Genomic DNA, 25,259 nt, shown 5'->3' with positions numbered 1-25,259 from the left:
CGCGAGTCCCGGACTCCCCAGAAGTGCCGTGCACCCACGCTGGGGAGCGGCAGGGACGCGGAGCTAGGGCGCGGGGTCCTGGGGCTCGTCCTCTCCCCCACAACCCTCCCCTGCTCTTCCGAGGGGGCGCGCGGGGGCGCGCGGCGGGGCCAGTGCGATCTTTCTCTTGCCCTTGTCCCGGGTCTCCCGGTCTGTCCCCGTTTCTGGGTAGCTCGCCTATTCGTGCGTCTGTTTCAGTCTCGCTGTCTCTACCTGTCTCTCCGGCTTTCCCCTCCCTCCTGCCCCGAGCTCGCGCGGCCGGCCGTGGAGCAGCCAAGCCGGGCGGCGCGGAGGAGGTCGGAGGGGGTACTCCACTGCCCTGTGCTTCGCGCCAGGGCCTCGGTGAGGGAGCCCGGCTTTGGCCGGAACCGCCCTCCTGGGCAGAGGCCCGGAGCGCCCGGGCCTGGACCTGAGACCGGTTTCCACTCCACGGTTCTGCGGGTGCCTGGGGTCACCAGGGAGTGGGCGACGCGCCCCCGACGGCTCCCACCCTCTTCCCTGGGGGTAACGTCCGCACACACACCGGTCTGGTCCAGCCGCAGGCCCCTTCCCACCTCCTCCCCAGCACGCGTCCGCCGGTGGGCGCCCACCCCACAGGCAGGGACCCCGGCTGTGGCCGCCCTTAGTTTGCGGAGCCAGGAAAGGGGGCAGTCGGGGGGGGGGGAGGGGGCGGGGCATGAATGCAAACTAGCGCGGCGGGGGCGGGGCCGGGATCGGGATGCGCGCCCCGCGCACGCGCTCGCAGACGCCTGGTCCCTCCGCCCTCCGCGTTCTCACCGGCCACCCACTCCGGGAGCCGGGCCGCGGGCCGCGGAGCACGATGTCCTTCCAAGGCAAGAAGAGCCTGCCCCGGACCACGGTGAGCGCCCGGCCCAGCCTCTGCCCGCGCCCTCCCCGTCCGGACGGCGGGTCGGACCCTCTTGGCCGCGCGGGCGCCCCCGGACCCCAGCCTCCCGGCCCCGCGCTGGCCCTTCCTGCCGGGCGCTTACGGAGGCGGGCGCACGGGCCCCCGCCCTGCCGGCGTCCCCGGGACCTCCTTGGCGCTCGGAGAGGGCCGGGGCCGGGCAGAGCCGCTCCCCGAGAGAAGCGCCCACTCTCCCCGCGGAACCCCCCGCCGGTGGCGCCTCGGCCCTTTGTTAGCTCGGCCGGCCCGGCCCCGGCGCCCGAGGCGGCTGCTCCCGGCGCACCCCCGGGCCACCTTCTCGGCCGCTCTTTGTCCGAAACAGAGCGATGGAGCCGGGCCGCTCGGCCCCGAGCCTCTCCGCGAAGCCGGGGCTCGGAGGGTCCGGGAGCCGGCGGGGAAGGGCGCCCCTGGCCTCTGACCGCGCTCCCCCGCAGCCCCGGCCCTCGGGAGAGGCGCCCCCAACACCCACACGCACCGGTGCCTCTTTGCCGGGGGCTGACCCGCGGGGAGGGGGCGCCGGGCCCCGGGCCAGGCCCCGAAAGCAGTGACCGGCCTGGGAGGAGCGGGGGGCTCCTTCCCCCAGAGTATTCTTGGGGGGGACGAACCAGCTACAGCGCCTGGGTCGGGCCGCCTCCGGCTGAGCAGGGTTCCCGGGGTGTCCTCCCCACAGCCCCCAGGAGGGTCGGGTCCGAGACCTGCTCCCCCGATCGTCTGCCCGGAGCCCGGGGCCCACGCGCAGCTGCTCGGCTCTCCCGCGACCCGAGGCGGGCGGCTTTGTTTCCGCCCAGAGCCCGGGACCGGCTGACCTCCCCCCGCTGCTGGGTTCTGGTGCTTCCATCTTCCTTTGAGGAGTCGGGTAACCCCGGGTTCACCCCCGCCCAGCTGCGGTTCCCTCCTGGTTCCAAAGCCTGGAAGGTTCCAGAGGCCGGGTCCGTGTGCCTGGAAGCAGTGACTGGTGCCAGGGGCAGCAGGCGGGACCCCGGCCAGAGCCTCTCCTCCCTGGCCCGGCTGCCCCTGCTGTCCACCAGCCACTGGGGAGGGAGATGAGGGTCCCCAGGGTGGGGGTGTAGGAGATGGAGAGGGAAGGGGCACTGTTGTAGACCAGGGGTCCCAGTGGGCCACGGGGGAAGGGTTTTCGGCTTTGCCGCCGTCTGGGCCCTGCTGCAGCCGCTCATCTCGGCCGGGGAAGCAGTCACAGGTAGGGTGTAAACTGTTCAGTGCAGCTTCATCTAGGGATGCTGAAATGTGATTTTTAGGTAATTTTCACAAGTCATAAAATATTCTTTTTTTTTTCATCCAACCACTCTTAGCTCTGGGTTGTATAAAAACAGGCGGAGGGCAAGATGTGGCCCGCAGGCTGTGTTTGGCCGCTTCTTGGGCTGTGGTGGTTAATAATTTACATTTAATTAATGGAATTCTGAAAATTCAGTCCAAACAGACACCATTAAGAATAGCGAATAGTCACAGACTTATCATCTCAGTAGCTCTTGGAATTCTCACGGCTCTGCCAGATTCTATTCTCTTGACATCACATGATGTGAAGAGCCGGGAGACTGTGTCTGGGGCACTCACCAGGCCTTGGGGTGGCACGCTGGGGACCTGCGCCAGTGGCCGGACCTGCCTGTAAGAAGCAGTCACTTCTGCCCTGGTCAGTTCACAGCGTGGCATCGAGGCGAAAGCAGAACGGCAGAGTGCTGACCCGAATCCATCCTCTACTCCCTGCTCTGCCCCTTCCCCCTTGGGTGGCTCTCCTCCCCTCCTTTTCCATGGAGTCCTGTTGCTGCCCCTGGGTGCACACGAGGCCACCCCGCTCCCTGCCTGAGGCTTGCCTTCCTGACCACCTGCTGTTGTTGTCAGCAGTGGGCCCACGTGGCTTCATGGCCGCCGAGCACTGCGTTCCCCACCGCTCCCAGGGAGAGCCGGCCTCACCCAGACGCTCGTCCTCAGGGCCCTCTGTGTTCACCCACCGGGGAGCCTCCAGGCAGCACCATAAACTTGGGTGTCACGTTGACCTCTCCCTTGCCCTTCACCCCTGCCCCCCACCCTGGACCTCACCAGCAAGCCCTTCCCACTCGACTCCCCAGTGCCTCTGGATGCCCCCTCTCCTCTGTCCCCCCACAATCCTGGTCCATGGCCCCATCATCTCTCACCGGGACAACCTCAGAAAGTGCCTGAACTTTGGCCCTGTTTTTGCTGTCAAATACCATAATCTGCTCTGTGCACAGCAGCCAACACCATCACTTTGGAATATCAACCAGGCGATGCTTAAAACCCTGATTGGGGTCCCCCGTGGCTGCCCACTGACGCCCCTCCTGCCAGGAAATCCCAACCCTGCCCAGCTTTGGGCCTCACCTCTGCCTCTCCCCGTCCCTCCAGAGGTCCTAGCCCCACGGTCTCCTCCTGTGCCATTGGTCAACTCAAGCTCGCTCTCGCCTCCGGGGCCTGGGACCTCCAGCGTCACCTCCTCGGAGAGGCCCTTCTCTGTCCCTGAGGCGGCCCCTCCCCGGCATTTGTCATGGTCCCTGATGACCGCTGAGCGTGTCTCTCCTTCCCCCTGGCTTGCGGTCTCCCTGGGGTAGGACCCGTGGCTGTTGGGGTGCTGCTCTGAACCCCACCTCGAGAGCAGAGCCTGGCACCTTCATGGACCCTCAGTGACCTGTCCACTCCCATCCTCCTCTGACGGGTGAAACGGGGCAGCAGGAAATAAGGGCCTCTGAGTCCACACGAGGGGCTGGGAGTCTCCTGAGAACAGCCTGGGCCCTCTTCCCTCAGGCTCGGCTTTTTGAGTAAAATGATACACTTGAGGGTACAGAATCCGTCCCACTGGACCCCTTTCACCCACGCCAGCTTGGCTTTGGCAGCATGAGATGCAGTTGCCCTGTCCCCTCTTTGCCTGGCGTGGGGGCCGTGGGGGGCAGCCCGGGCAGCAGCTGCCTGTGGGCCCCTCCAGGGTCCTGCTCTCGAGCTTCGGTGAGTGTGGCAGGCCTGGGTTGGCTTTTATGTCTACAGATTCTCTCCTAACATTTCATCCACAGCCCCAGAGGAAGAGGTTGCAGTGCAGGTGTTTGTTGAGTATCTCAGTTTGGAGGAAAATTCTCAATTTTTTAAATTTCCAACAGAGTGACCGCCTTCTGGTCAGAGGAGGGAAGATCGTGAATGATGACCAGTCGTTCTATGCTGACTTGTACGTGGAAGATGGTTTGATAAAGTGAGTTTCTGCCCAAAACCACCTGTACATCACCTGCAGATTACCCAGGCAGGTGCCGTCTGCATCAAATTCATGTAGATGTTTCTTTCCTTCTCCAAAACCCCATTCCCTGGAAACGGTCAGCTGTTACCCCGGGTAGCCTGGCGTCTCGCCACTTAGATCATAGGTCTCGGGGAGCAGGACCTTGGCTCCCGTTGTTCTCTGTGTCCACCCCAGAGTCTTGTGAGTGCTGGGCATGTGGTGGGTTCTCAGCCAGCACCCCCATTGGCTCCTCTGCTTGAGTCGGCCAAGCAGCTCCAGCCCATGGTCAAGCAAGCGGCAAGCATAGATTTTAGCGGCAACCAAAGGGGGCCATCCTTGCTCAGGGTTGTGTCCTCAGCGTTGACCATCTTGAGCCACTGAGCGGCCCGCTTTGCTCTCGTCTGTTTCCAGGTGAGCACTGTTGGCCGTGTTGCCCTTTTGCTCAGGGGCAGGAGCCCAGGCACGCCCCTCCCAGAAAGGCCCCCGCGTTGGCAGAGGAGTCCACTTAGGTTCTGCTCCGGGCCCATCGTCACCAGCGGGTCTCTCCTTGTCACTTCCAGGCAGATCGGGGAAAACCTCATCGTCCCCGGGGGCATCAGAACGATCGACGCCCACGGCCTGTTGGTCCTGCCCGGCGGCATCGACGTGCACACCCGGCTGCAGGCGCCCGTGCTGGGCATGGCCCCGGCTGACGACTTCTACCAGGGCACCAAGGCGGCCTTGGCGGGAGGGACCACCACGATAAGTGAGCACCTGGGGCCGCCTTCTGCCCTCACCTGGGTCCTTCAGCTGGTTTGCGTGTTGCAGGGAGATGTTTTCATAGCGCTGGTTTTCTCAGTCCTGCTTTCCTTTGTTGTATCTTGATCGGGGGAAATCTTGACTTCCCTTTCCTTATCCCTGTTGCTCATTCTGGGATGTGCTTGCCCTGACCTGCTCCAGGGATGCCCCCGGATTGCTGTGGAAGCAAATTGGAGCTGGTCTAGTGGGTGTCTCCTGGGAAAGTCGTAGCTGGGTGGGGCTGGGGCCTGGGAAACCCAGACGCCACAGACAAGGACAGGGGTGGTGGTGTCCGAGATGTCAGACTTATGCTTAACCTTGAACCTCTCACTGCTGCAGCTTGATTTCCAGAAAGTTCTGGCTTGTGTGAGGAATAGAGATGGAAGCTCTTTTCAGATCAAGGATGAGAAAAATAGTAGTTAGTATCAACATGAACACCGTGGTAACTCGTTTTAGTGCTGACCCTGCCAGGCATGCGGTCGGTTCTCGTCGTGCTTTGGTTCACACGCTCTCATGAAACCCTCTGAGGTCAGCGCAGGAGACCCTGTTGCAGGCAAAGACTCTGGTGCTTGTTGGGGTGTGGAGCTGCCTGTTCACCGTGAACGTCCAGGCATCAGGTCAGGAGCTGGGACGGGAAACCAAAGCCCAGCTCCATGTCTGCCCGCTTGCCGTATGTGATCGGAACCGTGGCGAGTGAATCTGATTTAACCTCGTCACTGCCATTTTCTGGGCAAGTGACTTCAGAATCCTCAACTAACTCTCGTAAGTCGCTGTCCTCTAATCTGTGAAGTAGGAGGAGGAACAGTCCCTCCTTAGCCGCTGGAGGTGAGGAGGGGCTGAGTTACCGCACGCCTTGCTGGAGAGTCCCCGGCAGCACTGGATGCTGTTGGTGCTGCCGTGGCTGCCAGCGATGAGGGAGCTCTGAGGCTCGGGTCATCGCCAAAATGACAGGGTGGTTTGGTGAATTAAAACCAGCGAAGGAGACTGGTCGTTTCAGGCCAGCCGCAGTTCCTGCTGGCCCCATGGTGGCCCGGAGGTCCAGGACAGCTGAGGGGTGACGCCACCGGCCCCCACAGTGCTGGAGTGTTAGACACCTAGGAGGTGTCCGTGAAGACAGAGAACTGTGGGCTGCGTGAGGCTGGCTCCGTGCCGCCATCGGCCTTCCTCACCTGCCCAGCCCGGACTGGAACTGTGCTGGCCTCAGGGAGGGCAGGGCACCCACGTCCCCGGGGTCCTGGGTCATGACCTGAGCAGATGGGAGGCTCAGGGCCGCTTGGGAGGGGCGTGTTGGGTGAATGCACAATTGCCCGTATCCCTGGGGTGGGTGCACCTGCCTGCTTGCACACTCCAGCACACCTGGGAGGCTGCCTAGCAGCGTGTGGACCTCGGATACATGCATGGGGGCCGGTGTGTCCCGGGATCCCGGGGAGACGCTTGTAGCTGTCGGGATGGGACGCGCGGGTGAAGGGCCCAGGGCACCGTGGCCCGGAGCAGAGCCGTATGGGCAGTGCCACGGGCAGCGCCACCCATGCCCCGTCCAGGCTCCTGGGCCAAGGCCCTTTGCTGCCAGCTCCCCCCTGGGAAGCCACTCATCCAAACTGGCGTGGGGGTGTTTGAACCAGACTTTTTCCATCTCCCCCTCCTGCTAGTCTGCTCAGAGGGTTCCGGGGAATGTGGGCTGAACAGCCCGATGGAGCTGGGCCTTGCAGAATTGTTGCTGCTTGAGAAACGAGAGTCTCCCCACGGCTTCCTCAGGGGTGTCTGTGAGGCTGGGGGACATGAGACCAGTTCCCCCTGGAGGTGGGGGGTACCCAGCGGCCGGGGCGGGGCCAGAGCTCAGCTGACTGCGCTGCCCCCACAGTGGACCACGTGTTCCCCGAGGCGGGCGTGGGCCTGCTGGCGGCCTACGAGCAGTGGCGGGAGCGAGCAGACAGCCTGGCCTGCTGCGACTACTCGCTGCACGTGGACGTTCCCCGCTGGCACGAGAGCATCGAGGAGGAGCTCGAGGCCCTGGCCAAGGACAAGGGTGAGTGGCGGCTCTGGCGGCTGCGGGGCCCCAGGGTGGGAAGGGCCTCAAGCTGGCCCCTGGCCACCCTGACCACGGGGCAGGGGACCTGGGACTGGGTAAAGCTGCAAGAGTCATTCAGAGGTCCGTTCCGCTTTCAGAGAAGCAAGACAGAGGCTGTGGATTAACCCTGGCTTTGCACATCCCGTTAGTGTTCTTAGAGGAGAAGGTGACAGGAAGTACCTGCCCGTGGCTTGTCTCTTGTTTCTTGGAAAGCAAACTACCCAGGCTGGAGGAAAAGCAGGGGTGCATGCTCCCAGCTTTCCAAGATCCTTTGACTTTTAAAACCTACCACCGTTTGACTACCTCTGCAGAAACAGACCACCAGTAGAAAAGGTTTAATTTTTTTCATAGAACAGTCCTGTCATTAAAACCACATTGAATTTTTATGGTGAGTTTGGCAAAAGTGAGATAAATGTTGACGCTGGTTTCTTATAATTGGACGTTAGCAGGTCCAAGGCTTAGATCCTCGAGGGGGCTGGGCAGGGTGAGGGCCGCATGGGGCTGGCAGGACAGACGGAGGCCCTGTAGGCCACAGGAGGCCGAGGGGGCCAGAGGGGCTCCACCACCCCTCCCAGAGGTGCCTCGTGGCCTCCGCAGACCTGAAGGGCAGGGGCACTCTGTGAAGGCAGTTTCCTGGCGCCTGGGGGGGGCTGGGGGGGGTGGGCTTTCAGTCTCTGGGCTTCACTCAGCAGCAGCTTTGCCAGCCCTGGGTTGTTCTCTCATCTGGCGTGGGCGGCCAGGGGCCTCTTGTCGCAGCACAAAGAGAAGCCAGCTGAGGAAGCCGGGTGCCCGCCGGGCCAGGGGTGGGCTGGGTGTCCCTCCTGGGTTGTCCGCTCCAGGCCTGCTGTCCGTCTTCCCAGGCCAGTGGGAGGCTGCACCCTGACCTGCAGCCTCTGTCAGCTCCTCCTGGGCTGGGAACACCCAGTCGTGTGCACGTTGTCACTGGGACACGGCTTGTGTGCTGGGGGCGACTTGGTTTCCCCGCAGCTTGCCTCAGCATGACTCAGGAGGCCCAGTCCCTTCCTTCTGCCCCTCCAGAGCCCAGCCAGGCCCAGGCCCACCCAGGCTGCCCCTCCAATGTCCCTGAGTGGGGCCAGGACTCAGAGGCCCCACAGGGAGGTGACCCACCAGGTGGCCAAAGCTAGGGTCACCCCAGCACTCCCCGCCCTGGGCCACGTTACTGCAGATGGCAGAGAAATCAGGCAGCGAGCCCGAAGCGCCGTGCGCCCCACCCCTTCCAGGCGGAGGTGGGGTGTGGGGCTGGCTGGACACTGCGGCCCTGAGCCAGAGCCTGAGCTGGAGCCTGAGGCGGGACTGGGGGGGCACCAACTCCCGTCCCAGTCCCTGGCTTGGCATTGCGGAGGGGTGCCCACAGTGGGGGGACGAGGTCCACACTGGGGAGGGCGGTGCTCACGGCGGGAGGATGCTCCCCACAGCGGGGGGTGGAGGGGGTACTCGCAGGGCCGCCCCACCAGCTTGTGAGGCACCGTGGGAGAGACACCCCTGGGGGCAGCAGAGGCCCCTGGGGAGTCCCCGTGGTCGCCAGGCCTCCGCCTCTCCTGCAGGTGTGAACTCCTTCCTGCTCTTCATGGCGTACAAGGACAGGTGCCAGTGTACGGACGGCCAGGTGGGGGCAGCGCCGGGGAGGGGGGTTGGGGGGGCCGCTGCTGCCGGGAGCAGGCGCAGCCCACACGGACCCGGCCGCCCCCTCCCCAGATGTACGAGATTTTCGGCATCATCCGAGACCTGGGGGCTGTGGCCCAAGTGCACGCCGAGAACGGGGACATCGTGGATGAGGTGCTGGGGCATCTGGGGACCGACTGGCACTGTGGGGAGGTGTTGGGGGGTGTTGGGGGGTCTGGGGGTGCTGACCGGCACCATGAGGGAGGGTGGGGTACGGGGAGGCCCATGGAGTGAGGGGTCCAGGCACCGGGCACTGCCTGACCACAGAATCCCACAAACCGGGAGGGCGGGAACGGGACAGGTATTTGGGTAAGTCACATCCAGAGTCAGAGCTCAGGACCCCAGGGCAGTTTTTCCATGATTTTGTGCTTCTCAAAAATTCCCCCAAACCAAATGTCACATCACGGGGCAGAACCGAGACTGGGGCTCGCCAGTGCTGCCCACAATCCCCCCTCCGCCCGCTCTGTGCCACGGGACCGGGTACCTCTGGGGAGCTGCGTCTGTTCCCAAGCAGCAGGTGCGCTGCATTTGGTTCCTGCGAGGTGTGTTGAACCGTCTCCTCAATGCAGTGCAGGTGTCTGGGATGGGTCCCAGCACGTCCGTCCGCGCCCCCTCTCGGGCTACCAGGCGGCTTCAGGGTGGGCTGGGCAGCTGAGCCCCACAGGCCCAGGTGCGCCCAGTGCTGTGAGGTCCAGAGAGCTCGGACCCCCTCCCCAGGGCCTCAGAGGGTCGGGGTGCACAGCCGCCACCACCACCCCTAGGCCACAGGAGCGAGCCAGGATCCACACACACCCAGAGGGGTCGGGGCTCTGCCCTGTGCCCAAGGTCAATGGGGGAACCCTCTGGAGAAGCACGCAGGTCCCTGGGCCCCTCATCTGTCCACAGCCCCACTGTGGTCGGCCGTGAGGGTGTGGGGAGCTGGACCCACGGGGGTCAGGCTGACTCTCTGCTTCCTGGCTGTGGGTGCAGCATGTCGGGGACACCCCGCCAGTGTGGGGGTCTCATGGTGGGGTCAAGGCATGGGCTCCCACATTCTACCCACTGAAGCCCAGGAGTCACGCCCATGTGGAGAGGGTCCTGGGGCTGACCACCGAGCACCAGCGCTGCCAGCGGAGATGTAGCCTGCCCTCCTGACTCCGCAGGGCGGCCCCTTGGCTCCTGGCTCCCACCCTACAGCCCCACGGTCCCCCAGCACCCCCCAGCCAATGCACCCCTCAGGGAAGCAAACCCCAAAAGGCTCTGCAGTGGCTGTGTTCCCACTGGCCAGCAGCCCTGCAACTGGCTGGCCCCTTCCCCTCCTCAGAGGGCCCTTGGCTGTAAACCAGGATGCTGAGCCGCCCCCAGGGTCCATCCCTGCCTGCCCTCCTGGGGTCCTGCCATCGGGGTATTCTGTGAGGGCGCCGGGGGCTTCCAGGGCACTGACCCCACGTGGCCTTGGTCACTTAGGAGCAAAAGCGGCTGCTGGAGCTCGGCATCACCGGCCCTGAGGGCCATGTGCTCAGCCACCCTGAGGAGGTGAGTGTGGGCCTGCTGGGGCCGCCCAGCACAGACGGCACCCCACAGCCTTGCCCATCGGGGGGCTGAGCCTTGGCCTGTGCTCAGGGTTGTGCATGCCCTTTGCTTTTTGGGGGAGGGGGATGGGACTCAGCGGGCACCCCCCTGCCAGGCTCATGTCCTCCCAAGGCCACAGGTCACCCCAGGGCCTTTACCCGAGGCTGGGAGGGCGGCGTGGCAGCGCCTGGGTGGGGGCGCCTCTCCCCGGCCCCCAGCCCCGTGTCTGACCCCGCGCACCCCCTCTGCAGGTGGAGGCTGAGGCTGTGTTCCGCGCCATCACCATCGCCAAGCAGGCCAACTGCCCTCTGTACGTGACCAAGGTGATGAGCAGGGGGGCGGCCGACGTGCTGGCCCAGGCCAAGCGCAGAGGTGAGTGCCCCCTGCACGGTGGGGTCTCAACCGGCTGAGCTGATGGGGCGCAGGCAGTGAGGTTGGGCCCCAAACAGACCTTCAGCCCCTGCCTGGGCCCTCGTGGGCGGCCACATGCCCAGGGTCATGGAGGGGGCAGGCCTGGGGGAAGCCCGAGGGGTTCAGCACGTCCTGTTTCCATGGGCACCAGTGCAGAATCACGGGTGTGGGTGCATGTGCACCCCAATTCTACATGCAACAGGTCCAGGAAGGCCCTGGGGTCTGTGCCCCCTTCTTAGGCCACCATCACTCGCATTCACAGATGTCCTCCTGGGCAGTCAGGAATGGGGGTGCATGTCCGGCTCGGGGTGCTCTGTCCTCAGAACACACAGCACACGCGGGAGTGGGGGGAGTGCCCTGGCCTGGGGGGGACTTTCTGGTCAAGAGCCTCAGGCCAGGTGGGCGGTCCGGGGAGGGGGTGGCTGGGCAGGCTGCTGGGCAGACCCTTCTCTCATGGGCCCTTGGAGGCTGGGGGGGGGGGGTCCCTCCCTGGAGGCCGGCAGGCAGACCCCACTCTCACGGCCACGATGCAGGGGTGGTCGTATTTGGGGAGCCCATCACCGCCAGCCTGGGCACCGACGGCTCACACTACTGGAGCAAGAACTGGGCAAAAGCTGCGGCCTTTGTCACGTCACCCCCTGTCAGCCCCGACCCCTCCACTGCGGACCACCTCACCTCTCTGCTCTCCAGGTAAGGGTCACCGCCAGGTTGACCTGCAGGCTGGGGACAGAGGCAGGCAGCCGCCTCCAGCACCCCCAGCTGTGGCCCTGGAGGCCCAGGTCACAGGCTCCACGGGGGCCAGTGTCCTGCAGGGGCAGCCTGGGGGCCAGATGGGGCTTCCTGCCCAGGGACGGGGCCTCAGCACCCAGCTCCTCGCAGCTCTGCCCGCATCCCCCACCCCGTGCACCGAGGCCCCTCAAGTGCCCGACCCTCACCCGGCCCCTGGACACTGACCGCTGCAGCCAGGGGTGCTGAGACTGTCCTGGGAGCCCCGTCTGCTCCTGAGCCCCGTTCTTTGGCAGCGGTGACCTCCAGGTGACCGGCAGTGCCCACTGCACCTTCACCACCGCCCAGAAGGCCGTTGGCAAGGACAACTTCACCCTGATCCCCGAGGGCACCAACGGCGTGGAGGAGCGGCTGTCTGTGGTGTGGGAGAAATGCGTGGTGGGTGCAAATGGGGGGCTCATGGCCCACTGCTTCCCCCTGCCCCACAGGCGCTCTCTCCGGCGTTCTGATAGTTTATGGGGAAAGAGACACTTAAAAACAATGTAAACACAGGCCGATGGCCTGGGGCCCCTGGAGGAGTCAGCACGTGCCCCGCTGTCCAGGCTCCCTCAGACGTCCTGGCCCTGCCGGAGAAACCCCGAGAGCCAGGCGCAGCGTTCCCCTGCCCTTCCTGGATTCTGACATCGCTTTAAGATGCTCTGGGTCAGCATGGGCGGGTTCCTGTCCCCGACGGAGTCAGCCTCTGACAGCAGCAGTGTCGCCGAGTTTCTGACATCTCCCTGACGTCTGTGTGCACGGCCCGTCCTCAGCTGTCCGCACCCTGGGGGGCAGCCATGTCGCTTGCCACCCAGCGAGGCAGAGGCCTTGTGCTCAGGAAGACGTGGGACTGGTTGGCTGCACTAGGAAAACCCACAGATTCTGACGCCTTGGGGTGCCTGTCCTGGGTGGGCTCTGTGCCACCTGGGGGGCAGGAGGCTGCAGGCGCCCGCTGGGCACCCATCCAAGCCCCGAGGCCGAAGCCCGGCCTGTCCCCGAGCTGCTCCAGGCAGCTGCCCCTCTCGCTTCTCAGGCCTCGGGGAAGATGGACGAGAATGCGTTCGTGGCCGTGACAAGTACAAATGCTGCCAAGATTTTCAACTTGTATCCTCGGAAGGGGAGGGTGGCTGTGGGTTCCGATGCCGACCTGGTCATCTGGAACCCCAAGGCCACAAAAATCATCTCTGCCAAGAGCCACAACCTGGTGAGAGGCCTGGGGGCCCCGGGGCAGCTGGGGGTCTCGGGGTGAGCGGGGCCCTCGCCTGGCACCGTCCTTGGGTGCGAGCAGTAGCCTCCCCGGGCTCGGCAGGTCTGACAGCAGTTCCTGGGCCTCATCATGGTTCCATCCCGTGCAAAGGTGTCATCCCCTTGTGGTACCCGCAACCCTGGGTGCCTCCGTGCTCCTATCCCCCGTACCCCCTTCTCCCCACGCCCTGTGCAGATGGGGAGACCAAGGCAGGGAGTGGAATCCTGACGGGCAGCACCTGGTCTCTGCTGGCTCCCGCCGTGAGCCCATCCTGCCTGCCCATGTATTTATTTACTTTCTACAAGTGTGCCTTTGAGAAGCGTTTGCAGGACTTGGCGCAGGAGGTGGGGGAGCGGCCGGCCCCTGTGGGGGCCCCTGGGGCCGTTGGGGAAGGTCCCGGCGGCTGATGGGGTGGGCTGGGGGCTGCCGGGCTCTGGGCCTCCGCTCTCTCCCCAGAACGTGGAGTACAACATCTTCGAGGGAGTCGAGTGCCGAGGGGCCCCCACGGTGGTGGTCAGCCAAGGCAGGGTCGTGCTGGAGGACGGGAACCTGTTCGTCACCCCCGGGGCCGGCCGCTTCCTTCCTCGGAAGACCTTCCCCGACTTCGTCTACAAGAGAATCAAGGCGCGCAACAGGGTGAGGCCCGCCCGGGTCCTGGCGCGGGGCTGGGGGGCGGGGGACGCCCCAGGCCCTGGCAGGGTCTCGGATCAGGCGCGGGAACTTCGGGGAGCCCGCAGGCTCCACCCCCGGCAGGCCCCGCCCCAGGCCCCGCCCCCAGCTTGTCGGGCCCGCCCTGGCCCCGCCCCGGCCCCCCCCGCCCCAGGCAGGCAGAGAAGCAGGGGGAACCTGTCATTGTCCGGGAGCCTCCTTGGAGTCGGGACCTCCGGACGCGTGCACACGTGCACACCACACAGCACACGCGTGTGCTTGCGTGTCCACCTCCCTGCTCCCCCTTGTCAGCGCTCTGCCTGGGGTTTCCTCAGAGGACTTCATGGGGGCGTGGGGTGGACGCCAGCGAGCAGGGAGGGCAGCAGCCCGGGCTGGTCCCCTGGGGTGGGGGCAGGGGCGGGGGCCCTGCTCTCCTGCCTCCACACTGACCCAGAGAGGCTCTTCTCAGAGGCGCCCCCCCAGATCTCAGCGCAGGGTCCTGTCTCCTGCCTTAGCATCCCAGTGGGGCCACGGGTTCAGAGGATCCGGGGGACACGCTTGGGGTGCCGTGACAGGGACCCGCCACCGAGCAGCTCTGGAGGCGGCAGGCACGGCCCTGCCCTGGCACAGTGGGCTGTGTGTGTGTGGGTGGGGGGGGATGCTGGAGCAGACCCGGGCCTGGGACTCGACCCCTCCCACCTGCTCCCTCCTCAGGACGGGTCCTGCTGTGCCCCCCACCCAGGGCCCCAGGGCTCTCAGGACTCGGGGTCTGGGATCCCGGGGCAGGGTCTGCTGGGGGTATGAGCTCATCAGAAGCTTGACTCAAACCCATGGGGCACCTGGACTTGTCTCTCACTTCAGGGGGCCATTATCAGTGGGGAGGAGACTCGTGGGGTGGGGCTGGGCTGGGGCCACAGGAGAGAGGCTTCTGAGGGGCCCGGCACTAATGGGGAGGGGGCTTTCTACTTCCAAGAAGAGACTTCCTTCTCCAGTGCTCCCCCAGCTCAGGGCTCTGGCTGCTGGGTACCAGGGCAGGAGGTGTGTGCACGTGTGTGTGTGTGCATGTGTGTGTGCACATATGTGGGCGTGCAGGGAGGTGTGTGCACATGGCTGGTGCCCCTGTGGGTGGAGCTGCCTGCTCCCCTGAGCCCAGGGCCCTAAAAGGCGCACACCCCCCCCCCCTGGCCTCCCCTCACTCCTGGCCCCCTGTGCCTGCAGCTGGCGGAGATCCACGGGGTGCCCCGAGGCCTGTATGACGGGCCGGTGCACGAGGTGAGGGTTCCCGCCAAGCCCGGGGGCGGGGCCCAGGCCCGCGCGTCCTGCCCAGGCAAGATCTTGGCCCCCCCTGTGCGCAACCTGCACCAGTCGGGGTTCAGTCTGTCCGGTGAGTGGAGCTGGGGGCAGTGGGGGGCTGCCAGGAAGCTTGGGGGCTTCTGGGGGACATGGGGGACTGCTGTGTTGGGGGCACGAGGGTACAGTGGGTGTGGGGGGTCGGCTGCTGGGGGGGACCACTGGGGCACCCCGTGAGGTGAGCAGCACGTACCAGGGCCTGTGCCTGGGGGGCTGGGGAGCCTGGCTGGGATGGGTGGGAGGCACCCACGGGCCACGCCTCCTGCCTGTGTCTGCCCCACCCCCAGCAGCTGTGATGATGCCTCCAACCCCGTCAGCCTCTCCCTGGTGGATGAGAGGCTCCCCTTGCACCCCAAGGGTTCGAGCCCCCGCCCCGCCTTCCTTCCAGGGTCTCAGGCTGATGACCACGTCGCCCGGCGCACGGCCCAGAAGATCATGGCACCCCCCGGCGGCCGCTCCAACATCACCTCCCTCTCCTAGAGGCCGGACGTGGGGCCCGGCGCGCGGTCCACGGGGCGGCCAGTCGGGCCTCGTACCCGCTCAGCACTGCTGGCTTCCCCAAACAGGTGTCCTCAGGGGTGCTCAGCCTCGCCGTCCCCTTCCCCAGAAACTTTCCTTTTGGGGTCCCAGGTCTTGCCAGAACAAGGCGGCAGATTTGGGGAGATTCCACTGCCAGGGTGAGGCAGGGAGAGCACGGGCAGCCCCGGCCTGGGTGCCAGGAGCCCAGACACCCGCTCATCTGAGCACGAAAGCCAGGCGTGTCCACCAAGGGCTGTGGAAGCTTCCGGGGGCTTCGGGGCCTGGGCTGCACCCTGGGGGTGCAGGAACCTGCGAGGGGCGGAGGCCGGGGCCGGGGCTGCCCCGTCCCCGCTGTCACTGCCACTGGAAGCCCGAGGCCCCTCCCGCACCCGCGGCCTCCCGGGTGCGCCCCTCCTCTGCTTCCGGAACTGCCGCGACTTCAGGGACCTCGTGGGAACTTAGAGTAGTTGGCCCCCGGACAGGACTTCTGGTAGAGACTCGTTCACACACGTTTCCAAGGACCCAACCTCAGCGTTCTTAGCCCGTCTGCAGGGAGTTCCCGCGCCTTTAGATGCGATGCTTTCCTTTTACTGCAGAGCGAACCTCGCAGGGTCGTTAGTGTAGCAGCCTGTGCGGTGGGGACGGCTGCAGGCCGCCATGCGCCCGGCCTGTGGACGCTCAGGCATTAAAGACGCGTGCACGAGAAATCCCAATGTCTCTCCTTTCGTCGGCCCCATGTGAGGCTTCTGCACAGGTCTGGGGGGGACGCCCTGCCACCCCTGCCCCACGGTGACGAGGCTGCTCTGGCCTCCCAGGGGAGGGGTGGGAGGGGGCTCTGGTATCATGGGGGGCCCTCGGGGCTGCCAGCACTGGAGGACACAAGGGACGTGGGTGGGCAGGCAGGGGTCTCCACCACATTCTCATTGGGGCCCGGACAACTCCTGGAGGGTTTGGGGGGCAGCGCGGCCACATGGGGGTACCTCATGGGAAGCAACCACTCTAGGCCTGCGGCTGGCTCTGCCCATCCTTGGGGCACCTTATCTAGCTGAGCTGGGGGCTGGTGGCCCCACAACCCCCAGGGTGGGCCTGCTGGCTGCCTCAGCCTCGGCCTGGTGAAGGCAGTGCAGGTTCTGCTCCCCAGGTCTGGAGTGTTCTCAGAGGCACGCCTGGTTCATGGGGTGCCTCTGGCCAGGAGCCAGGCTGCAGCCTGAGGGCAGGGTGGGCAGTGCCAGCAAGGGGCCCACCTGCCGCCTCCGTCCTTGCCACGATGGGCATGCCGAGGGGTCCCACAGGCCTGGGGTCCCCACCCCACCACCTGGTCAGTACCTGGGGTGCAGGCTGCTCTCAGGCCTCTACTGACCCCTCGCAGACCCTACCCACACCCCGGGGTCCGTGGAGCCGTGTGCAGGTGTGTGTGGCGTCTCCCCCAGCCCCAGCCCTCTCCTCCTCGCCCCCCCCCCGGGGGGGCCTTTCTCAGGCCCCTGGGTTCCCCATGACCCTCCAGCCGCCCTCCACTTGCCTCTGCCACCAGACGCAGCCTGGTGTGGGGTCAGGGCAGGAGGCGGTGAGGACTGGCACATGGGGTGGTGTGCTTGCCCTGGCTGCAGGGTGGGGGTCAGGTGGGGGACCCCGGCTGGCATACTCTGCTGTCCCAGCCCCGGCACTCGCTGCTCCCTGAGCCTCCAGGCCTGCCCAGTCCTGCCCTTGGGGGGCTTCAGTGCACACCCTGCTGCCCCTCCATGTTTCCCAACCCACGGTGTGGCCCGTGGCAGCGTCATGCCCCAGGAGCCCCTCACTCAGCGTTTAAATACATGCAGGGCTGCTGGGCTGCACCTCCTGGGGAGGAGAGGAAGGAGCTCAGTCCCCCAAGAAGAAAGGAGCCCCGTGGGTGGCATTTGCCAATGCCTGGGTTGCAGACCTCCCACTGCGGCTGGTTTCCAGCTACGGACTGGAATGTGGGGATGTGGACGTGCAGTCGGCGCCTGGGAAGCATGGGGGGAGCTCGTGAGAGTCGGGGTGCAGGTGGAGAGGAAGCAGGAGCTGGGTGAGCTGCTGGGAACCAGCTCCAGGCCACTGGGGGAAACGCTGGGTGGCCGCCGGGCCGGCTTTGGAATGTAGGAGAGCTGGACCATGTGGCCGTGTGTGGGGGCCCCGGCATGGCCCCAAGGTGGATGGGGGCTTGACTCCCCTGGAGACCTGCGACGTGGCCGCTCCGCTGGCCTAAGCACCAGCGGCAGTGGGGGGGGGGGTTGTGTGTGCACAGGGCTGTGGCACCAGCCAACCGTCCCCGTCTGCCCTGCACCCCCATCTTCAGCTCACCTCAGTGTCCCCAGATGGGAGGGCCCCAGGATCCCACTGCACCTCCACCGGCCATGTGCCAAGGACAGGGAGGGAGCTCACAGAGCCGACAGCACCTCAGGAGGCACCGGGGCTGCCGGGGTGCAGGGGTGCGCGCACAGACTCCCCCAATGTCAGCTCCGAGGGGCAGGCAAGATCCGGGCTTCGGGGTCACTCGTCTGCGTGAAGCCCTCCCTCAGCCCTTCGGTGAGCCCCTCGGCTGATGGGGGCCCCGGCGGTGAGAACGGAAGTGAGCACTCCTGCCCCTGCCCCAGCGCTGCTGCAAGGACAGGGATGTGCTCCGCCTCCCCCAGGAGACACCACCGGTGCCCCATTCCCTCTCAGTCGTCTGCTCGCCGTCAGCAGACAGGCCTGCGTCCCGCCAGCCCCCCGCTCTGGGACTGGGGGGTCCCTCACGGGGACCACAACGGGGCTGCAGGTGGTCTGCAGGTGATCCACGGGCCAGGGCTGGCGGCACCGGGCATGGGGCTCGTGGGGAGGGTGAGGCAGAACCGCAAGTGGGGTGTCCCCAAACCCAAGGGCCACCCTGCCGCCGTCCACCTCCGCTGGCCCCCAGAGCTGACCCCACAAGCAAGGCTGATGACCACTCGGTGCTGTCGGCGGGAGCCCCATCTGTCCCCCCACCCACCCCTCACACTGGGACCACCGTGTTCCCTGGGAACCCTTTGTGGCACCCCATCTTCGAATCTGGCCCAGGTCAGGCTCCCCTGGAGAAAGTCTGGTGAACACTCCACCCAGCCCCCTCGGGTGCACCTGGCCCAGCTGCGTCCTGCCCGTGTGACAGAGCGGGCTCCGGGGGCTCTGCAGAGGCCGATCTCTGTCCCCGTGTCCCGCCCCCACCAGCCAGACGAGAGGCCCACCCCACCCCGAACGACCTGCCATGGCCAGGGGAATGGCCAGGACAACCGTGCCCCGGGGTCTCAACCCACACACTCAGGCTCAGGTGTTTATAGTGGAGCCCAGTCCTCCGCTCCCCGAGTCCCTGCTTCTGACCACCGGTTTCCACCCAGAACTTCCTCAGGGGCCTTGGGGTCTTCACCCTGGGGACCTACAGCACAGCCAGCCTTGGGTCCACCCAGGCCCTCCCTCCCCACACCATGCTGGCCAGGGGCCCTGCCCAGCCCTCCCCGTCAATGCGGGCGCCACCCCCCGCCTGCACCCCGACTCTGTGAAGAACTGGGGCTTGGAGTGGAGATGGCCCTGGGCTGCTCCCTGTGGGCCCCAGGCTCTGTGAGGTGCTCAGGGCTTTCTCTAGCACCTGGCCTGTCCCAGGTTGGCTCACGCCCCGCAGGGCAGGGAGGGGCAGAGCTTGCTGGGGGTGGGAGGCTGCGAGGAGGTCCAGACATGGGGTCCGGCCCAGCAGGGACAGAGACCAGGCCCAGCTCACCCCGGAGCAAACCAGGACAGAGCCTCCTGGGCTCCAGGGGACCTGGCTGAGCTCGAGCCTGTCAGGACAGGAGAGAAGCAGGGGACCTGTCTACAGAGGGGCTACTGTTAGGGCAACAACAGAACCCCACAGCAGCAAGGCCAGGGACTTGGGGCAAAAGGCAAACCAAAGGGGAGTGGCCCCGAGTTGGAGGGCCCAGCACCCCACAGGCCCTCCTACCACCTCCGCCTCACCCCGCCCCCTTCCACAGCCTGGAGGCTCCCGGACGCGCAGCCCGGGCACCTGCCCCCAGGCCCACGGGTTCCAGAGCTCAGAGGGCCTCTGCCAGCAGACCCTGCGCTGGAGGAGCCACCCCGTCCCCGGCTGCCCCTGACCGAGTCATCGAACTTCCTCTCTGTAAAACGGCAGGACTGCTCAGTGGATACAGAAACTCACGCAAAATTTCAACACTGGATTTTCTTATACTGCAATTCTCAGAGGTGAAAACTATACAGAAACACAGCAGAAACTGCCAGAACAGGTAGCATCTGTAGAAAACATTCATCATCCCACCCTCAGCCCTCCCCCCAACCATGTCCCTTGATAAACAAGAACAAAGCAGAACCTTGGCCAGGTCCACACCTGGGGTAGCTCGCAGAACCCAGGTGGTGCGGGCACAGGTGCCGGCGACGGGGGCATGTCCAGCCGCAGGCCAGGGAGAGACCCGGGGCAGCAGGCCCTGCTCCCCCACGCAGCCCACGGCCTCCGTGTCTGCCAGCCAGTCGGCCAGGGGCCCCCAAGGGCCGCCAGGTACTGGGAAGGGCTCGGTGGCCCTCAGGACCTGTCCACTGACCTGCCTGTGCTCAGCCAGACAGGCGCCTCTTGTTGCCGTCTGCTCACAAAAAGCAGAGACACCCCGAACCCCGAGGCCCGCCATGTCTTGGGGCGCCTGGGGCCAGCTCGGGGCCGGGCTGTCCGTAGGAAAGTGCAGCCCGGGCAGCAGCGTGCCCACCGTCCAGGCCAGGGCCTGCGTGTGCCGTCAGGGCCGAGGCTGGGCCTCCATGGCCTTCCCTGCGGATCGGCGTCCCCGAGGCCACTGAGAGCTGCTGTCCACGCCGAGCACCAGCCGCCCGGCCTGCCTAGCTGCTCCCTGGCGAGGGGCACAGGGCGCCGCAGGTAGGCAGGGCCAAGCGTCCCACCTCAGGGTCTGCCCCGGGCTCCCCCTCGGCTGCGCTCTCGGGCTCGTTCGTGAGGTCCTGGCTCCTCTTCAGCCTGGGGGGACGCAGGGAGGGGCTGTACGTGGCTCCCAGGGCTTCTTGCTGGTCCCCACAACTTGTCCCCTCAAGGACACGGCATGGGGTGCCCTGGAGATGGACCAAAGGCTGGGCAGCTCTGCCTGTAGGCCCGGCAGGAAGCCCGGGGTCTGCCAGGGGTGGGCGGGGGAGGCGGTGCTGGCAGCCCAGCCCCCAGCCCCCTCGCTCGGGCCCACTGGTCACGGCTCCCGTGGGCCAGGGGCAATAGGGTGGCGGAGCTCAGTCGTTTCCAGAAGCTCACGGAAGCCTGACGGAGGCCAGCTCTGGAGGTCGGTCAACCCAGAGCAAAGCTGTTCAAAGAGCTTGGCCCTGCCCTGTCTCCATCTACTGTGAGACCCTCAGGGGAGAGTAACCCCACACTCCGTTCCTGTTGGAGCATCCACCCCGCCGCTCCTCCTTCCTGCCCAGAGCTCAATGCCACCTCCTCCAGGAAGCCCTCCTGCCTCCCCTGGTGGAGGAAGCCACGCCTCCCTTGGGCCCCCCAGCTCTGGGCCTCCTCCTTCCACTGAGCAGGTGCTGTTAGCTCTTTGGGGGCCTCTTACCCCCCTGCCAGCCAGCTGTGCCCTTTACTGTCCCACAGTACCTGGCACTCAGCGAAGTTTTGGTGAATGAATGAATGAGTGAATGAATGAATCAGTGAGTGAGTGGTGGGAATGAGTGAACAGGAAGCCCTCAGGCCTGAACGGGGCCCCCAAGAGATTCTGGCCCAACAGCCCCCTAGGAGCCATCCCCAGCAACCCCACCCACCCCAGGCCAGTGCCCGGACCCCGGGGCGCAGGGCTTAGGCACCCGGGGCCGTGGTGAGGACCAGCTCCCCGCCCGCCCGCGTGCACTCACTTCTCTCTGTTGAAAATCACGAAGTCCTGCTGGATGGCGTCCAGGCAGTCCTGCAGGTACTCATTCTCCTGCCGGACAGAAAGACGGACATGCAGCGCCGGGACACTGCCCAGGTCCCCACCCCCCAGCTGCCCTGGGCCCCTCTGGCAGCTCATTTGCTAGGAGAGTAGATAAAGCCTATAAAATGCTAAATTAGAAAAAAGAGGAGGCAGGAAAAGAGGAGAAATGAAAGAAAGAACAAATGCCATGAATAGAAAACAGTGACAAACATGGTCGATGCTGATCTGACTATACCAATGATCACCTCAGGATGGAGGGTCTAAATACACCTATTAAAAGACAGAGACTAGCAGAGTGGGTTTAAAAAAAGACAAATAACCTGATAGAAATGGACAGAGGACTGGAATAACCATTTCTCCAAAGAGGAGATGAAAATGCCAATAAGCACCCGCAAACGCCAGCTTCATAAGTCATGAGGACAAACCAAAGCCACAGGGAGATGCCACGTCACGCCCGCCAGGAAGGCCAGAGGAAGGAGGAGGAGGCGGGAGGAGGAGGTGATGAGAACAGAGAGTTGGCCCGAATGTGGAGGCTGGAATCCTCACTCGTCACTGGTGGGAATGTAAAATGGTGCAGCCACTTTGGAAAACACTCTGGCAGTTCTGCAAAATGCTAAGCCCAGAGTTAGCATGCGACTGGCAACTCCACTCCGAGGTGTGCACACCAAGCGGTGAAAACCCACGCCCACAAAGAGACTTGTGCCGAGTGTCCACAGCAGCCTCGTCCACAGCAGGCAAAAAGTGGAGGCAGCCCAGATGTCCACGGAACGTGGCCCACCCACACCGTGGAGTGTCACTCAGCCGTTAGAAGGGATGAAGTCTGACACCTGTGACAGCACAGATGACCCCGGATACACGATGCTAATAACAGGAGCCAAACACAAAAGACCATAGACCGTACGTTCCGTTTATGTGAAACATCCAGAACAGGCCCAATCCACAGAGAGGGAAGGCCACCGCGGTTGCAGGGGTTACAGGGAGGGGAAGGGCGAGTGGGGGCTAATGAAGGATGAAAATGTTCTAAAATCACTTGGTGGTGATGTTTGCACAACCCTGTGGATATACTAAAAACCACTGAATTGTACACTTCAAATAGGCAAATTGCAAGGTATGTGAATTACAGCCCAACAAAAAAACCCCTCTCCAAGCCTCAAGGTTCACAGTTCCCACAGTGGGCGGCTGGCATCTTTCCAGCGCTGGTTGTGCTGCAAAGCGGCCCCTCTCCAGGCCGGCACCGCCCCCCCCCATCCGAAGCAAAGCTGCCCTGCCTGCCCTTGGGGCCTGTTTCCCACCCAATGCCTGATGGAGGCAGTGTGGCCAGGCCGGGCTCTGCACACTCCCTGGGCCCATTTCTGCACCCCAGAACCCGAGCTGTGGAGATGCGGCTGCAGGGCCTTGCTCTGGCAAAGGGGTTGCGTGAGAACTCCAAGGGACCCTCTGGCAGCCCCTGCAATGGCAATTCCTCCTCCAGACACCAAGGGCTGTCCTTAGCGGGAGTCCAGCCCCCTGGGGCCTCTGCTCCCTGTGAACTAGAATCACCCAGGGGTGACACCCCAGGCTCAGCCCCCATCCCAGCAAGGAGAGCTCTGATGCCCGTCATCTGCCCAGGACCTCTGTGGGATGGGGCGGGGGCACCCCAGATTGTCCAAGGGAGCCGCGGGCCTGTGCCACCAGCACATCCCCAGTCACCACCTGGAGCCAGCCCCAAATCCGCAGGTGCTCCCTGGAGAAGGGCGGTGTGTCCCAGGCAGGACCCCACTCCCCACTCCCGCCCAGCTTCCCGGAGGAGCTGCAGTGCTCAGGGATGCTCGGGGAGGCTGGGGCAGGGCGGCCAGGGTGGTCTTGGGGGCTTCTCTCAGGACATCAAGAGACTGTCCCCTGGGCCTTCCAGAAGCTTCCCTGCCCAGGGCCCCGCACTCACGGACTGGGAGCCGTCTCGGCTCTGGTCCCGGGACTTGCTCTTGGCCAGCCGCTTCTTCTTCTTGTGCAAGGGCCTCGACTCCAGGATCATCTCCTCCAGCTCGAAGGTGGGGTCGCAGTGCAGGCGCCCCTTCTGCAGAGGGAGGAGGGTGCTGAGCCCCGGCCCCAGCCCGTGGCCCCCCGAGCAGCCCGCGGCCGACTCACATTGGGCACAAAGCCGGGCTCCACCTTCTTCCGGCTCAGCTCGTCCCACAACACGGAGCCCAGCGGCGGGGCGGCCTGCATGTCCTGCAGGCTGGAGAAGCGGTGCTCAGGGTTCACCGTGAGCAGCTGCAACGAGGCCCGGGTCAGACAGCGGCCGGGCCCAGAGGACCCCACCACCAAGCACACCCCCAGCACAGAGGCACTGCCACAGGCCAGGGGGCCACGGCCACCACCTCAAGCCCCAGAAGGCCAGGCCCCCAGGGCCACACAAGGAAACAGGCACCACCTTCAGCTGCAGTGACCGCAGGAGCAGCTGGGCCTGGGTGGTTCGGGCTGCATCCCCGGAACCCAGCAGAGATGGGCATGGCCAGTCGCTGGCCCACAGGGACCTTCTGCCGAGTCCACCAGCAGGTGGCACCCGACGCCTGGCAAGCCTGGCTGTCTACACAGCAACTCGCTCCCTAAGGGGCCAGAGTAACTTCTTCTGAAGTCACTTCTACCGCAGTGTAACCCGACAACCCAGGAGGGCAGCGTGTGAGCGGGTGGCACGTGGGTCAGCAGCTGGAGACCCCTGGCCCGGCTCAAGAAGTGATGCGCCCACAGGCCGCCGTCTTTCCTGCGGGGAACACTTCAGCCCTCTTCCGGGGGTGTGCGCTGGGCCTGCTCGCCCAGTGTGCGCCTGTCCCGTGGATCAGCCACACCCTCACTCGGGTCCTCAGATCCAAGGTTCCAATCTGGGACCCACCGAGGAGGTGTGAACAGAGCTCCTTGGGGCTCAGAGGCTCCCTCGGGGGCTAGGAGAGGTCTCCACAACTTCAGGCTGCATTTCCAGGGTGGGAGGTCACGAGGAGGCCCAGACCCGCCCAAGGAGACCCTGGGGGCCAAGAGAGGAGACAGGGGCTGGCCTGGCCTCAGTGGACGGCACTCTCCTCACCCTGGGGAGGGGGCTTGGCTCTGCGACCCCTCCTCTCTGGGACACACCAGCTTGTTGGGAGTGTGGGCCTCCCAGGGGAGAGCTGGGCAAGCCCTGCCAGGGTCCGCAGACCCACACCCCAGGCTGCTGCAGGCCGAGCCCCAGCCCTGAGCAGGGCAGGGGACCTGGTGTCTTCTCCGTGTGCTCCCAGGGAGGGTGCTCCAGGAGGCTCCTGGAGGGCAGCACTGCCCAACCCCCTGGGAGGAGCCCAGACGGAGCAGGCCCACACACCAGGACCCTGCACCCAGGCCCAAGGCACACCTCCCCTCCATGCCAGCCTGTGACCTGGCAGACGACCTCGTGTCTGCACCTCATTCTGGGCATCTGAGAAACGGGGTGGTGACTAGTGGTCCTGACTCAGGCTCATGGTGAGAATTAAATTAGAAAATGGGGACCCAGCGGTTCACAGCTCACGGGAGGGCTCAGAAAGGAGGAGCTTGAGGAGAACGTGCAGCCCGTCATCCCAGGCTGTCCTGCCAGCTTGGCTGGAGAGGAACACCAAATACCCAAAATACAAGAACCGGGCTCCCACTTGCTGAGACTGTTGGGGAAGTGGCCCGGCCTGCACTGGAGGGGGCCATCGGCCCTTTGGCGAGCAGGACGCCCCAGGCTGTGTGCCCAGCTGGGAGGGAGGGGTCGTCGTGCCCACCATGGAGGGGGGGGACAAGGACCCACCTTCCGCAGCAGGGCCACCGTCTCCTTGGACCAGGTCGGCGCATACTGGACACTGACCGTGCTGAAGAGCTGCACCAGGGACTCGACGGCGTTGCTCGAGTGGATGTCGTAGGGCCTCTGGGGGCAGGGAAGCAGGGCTGCGTCAGCTGCTCCCCAACCCCACCTTCCATCACACCCAGAATGCTAGGCGTGAGCTGGGCACACGGAGACAGCACCCCTCTCCGCTCCCTTCTAATGCAGGGGCAGCTCTGAGTGCGGCCTCCACACATGGGGAAGGCCCAGGAGGCCGTCTGCACCCGTGCCCTGCACCCTGGTCTACAGCCTGGCACCACGGCCAGGGCGCCAACCACGGCCAGGCTACCCAGCT

The 25,259-nt window shown here is 65.2% G+C and overlaps 2 protein-coding genes across 3 annotated transcripts in view; one reads left to right on the top strand and one right to left on the bottom strand.

The window, feature by feature from the left end:
• Positions 1-779: 779 nt before the first annotated feature.
• DPYSL4 (dihydropyrimidinase like 4) lies at positions 780-15,888 on the top strand. Of its 2 annotated transcripts, XM_037805252.1 has the most exons (14): positions 780-898; positions 4,063-4,151; positions 4,733-4,917; positions 6,811-6,975; positions 8,583-8,644; positions 8,734-8,814; positions 10,147-10,215; positions 10,503-10,623; positions 11,196-11,352; positions 11,685-11,826; positions 12,458-12,628; positions 13,127-13,306; positions 14,537-14,702; positions 15,057-15,888. In XM_037805252.1, exons 1-14 carry the CDS (start codon positions 860-862, stop codon positions 15,146-15,148), a joined length of 1,719 nt encoding a protein of 572 aa, XP_037661180.1. In that variant the 5' UTR covers positions 780-859; the 3' UTR covers positions 15,149-15,888. The 2 variants fall into 2 exon arrangements, with proteins under 2 accessions (XP_037661180.1, XP_037661181.1); XM_037805253.1 differs by lacking the exons at positions 780-898; positions 4,063-4,151 and adding an exon at positions 4,484-4,583.
• Positions 15,889-19,434: 3,546 nt separating this feature from the next.
• Positions 19,435-25,259, bottom strand: part of STK32C (serine/threonine kinase 32C) — an 89,578-nt gene continuing 83,753 nt past the window's right edge. The window contains exons 8-12 of the mRNA XM_037805131.1: positions 24,893-25,009; positions 23,245-23,370; positions 23,042-23,173; positions 21,062-21,129; positions 19,435-20,183 (exon numbers count right to left, since the gene is read on the bottom strand). Of these exons, the coding sequence (XP_037661059.1) occupies positions 20,051-20,183; positions 21,062-21,129; positions 23,042-23,173; positions 23,245-23,370; positions 24,893-25,009 (576 nt within the window). The 3' untranslated portion in view covers positions 19,435-20,050. The remainder of the gene's footprint in view (positions 20,184-21,061; positions 21,130-23,041; positions 23,174-23,244; positions 23,371-24,892; positions 25,010-25,259) is intronic.

Source organism: Choloepus didactylus, chromosome 15 (assembly GCF_015220235.1).
Source record: "Choloepus didactylus isolate mChoDid1 chromosome 15, mChoDid1.pri, whole genome shotgun sequence".
Classification (NCBI taxonomy): domain Eukaryota; kingdom Metazoa; phylum Chordata; class Mammalia; order Pilosa; family Megalonychidae; genus Choloepus; species Choloepus didactylus.
The sequence above is the reverse complement of the archived record's forward strand: the minus strand, read 5'-3'. Positions and strand labels throughout refer to the sequence as shown.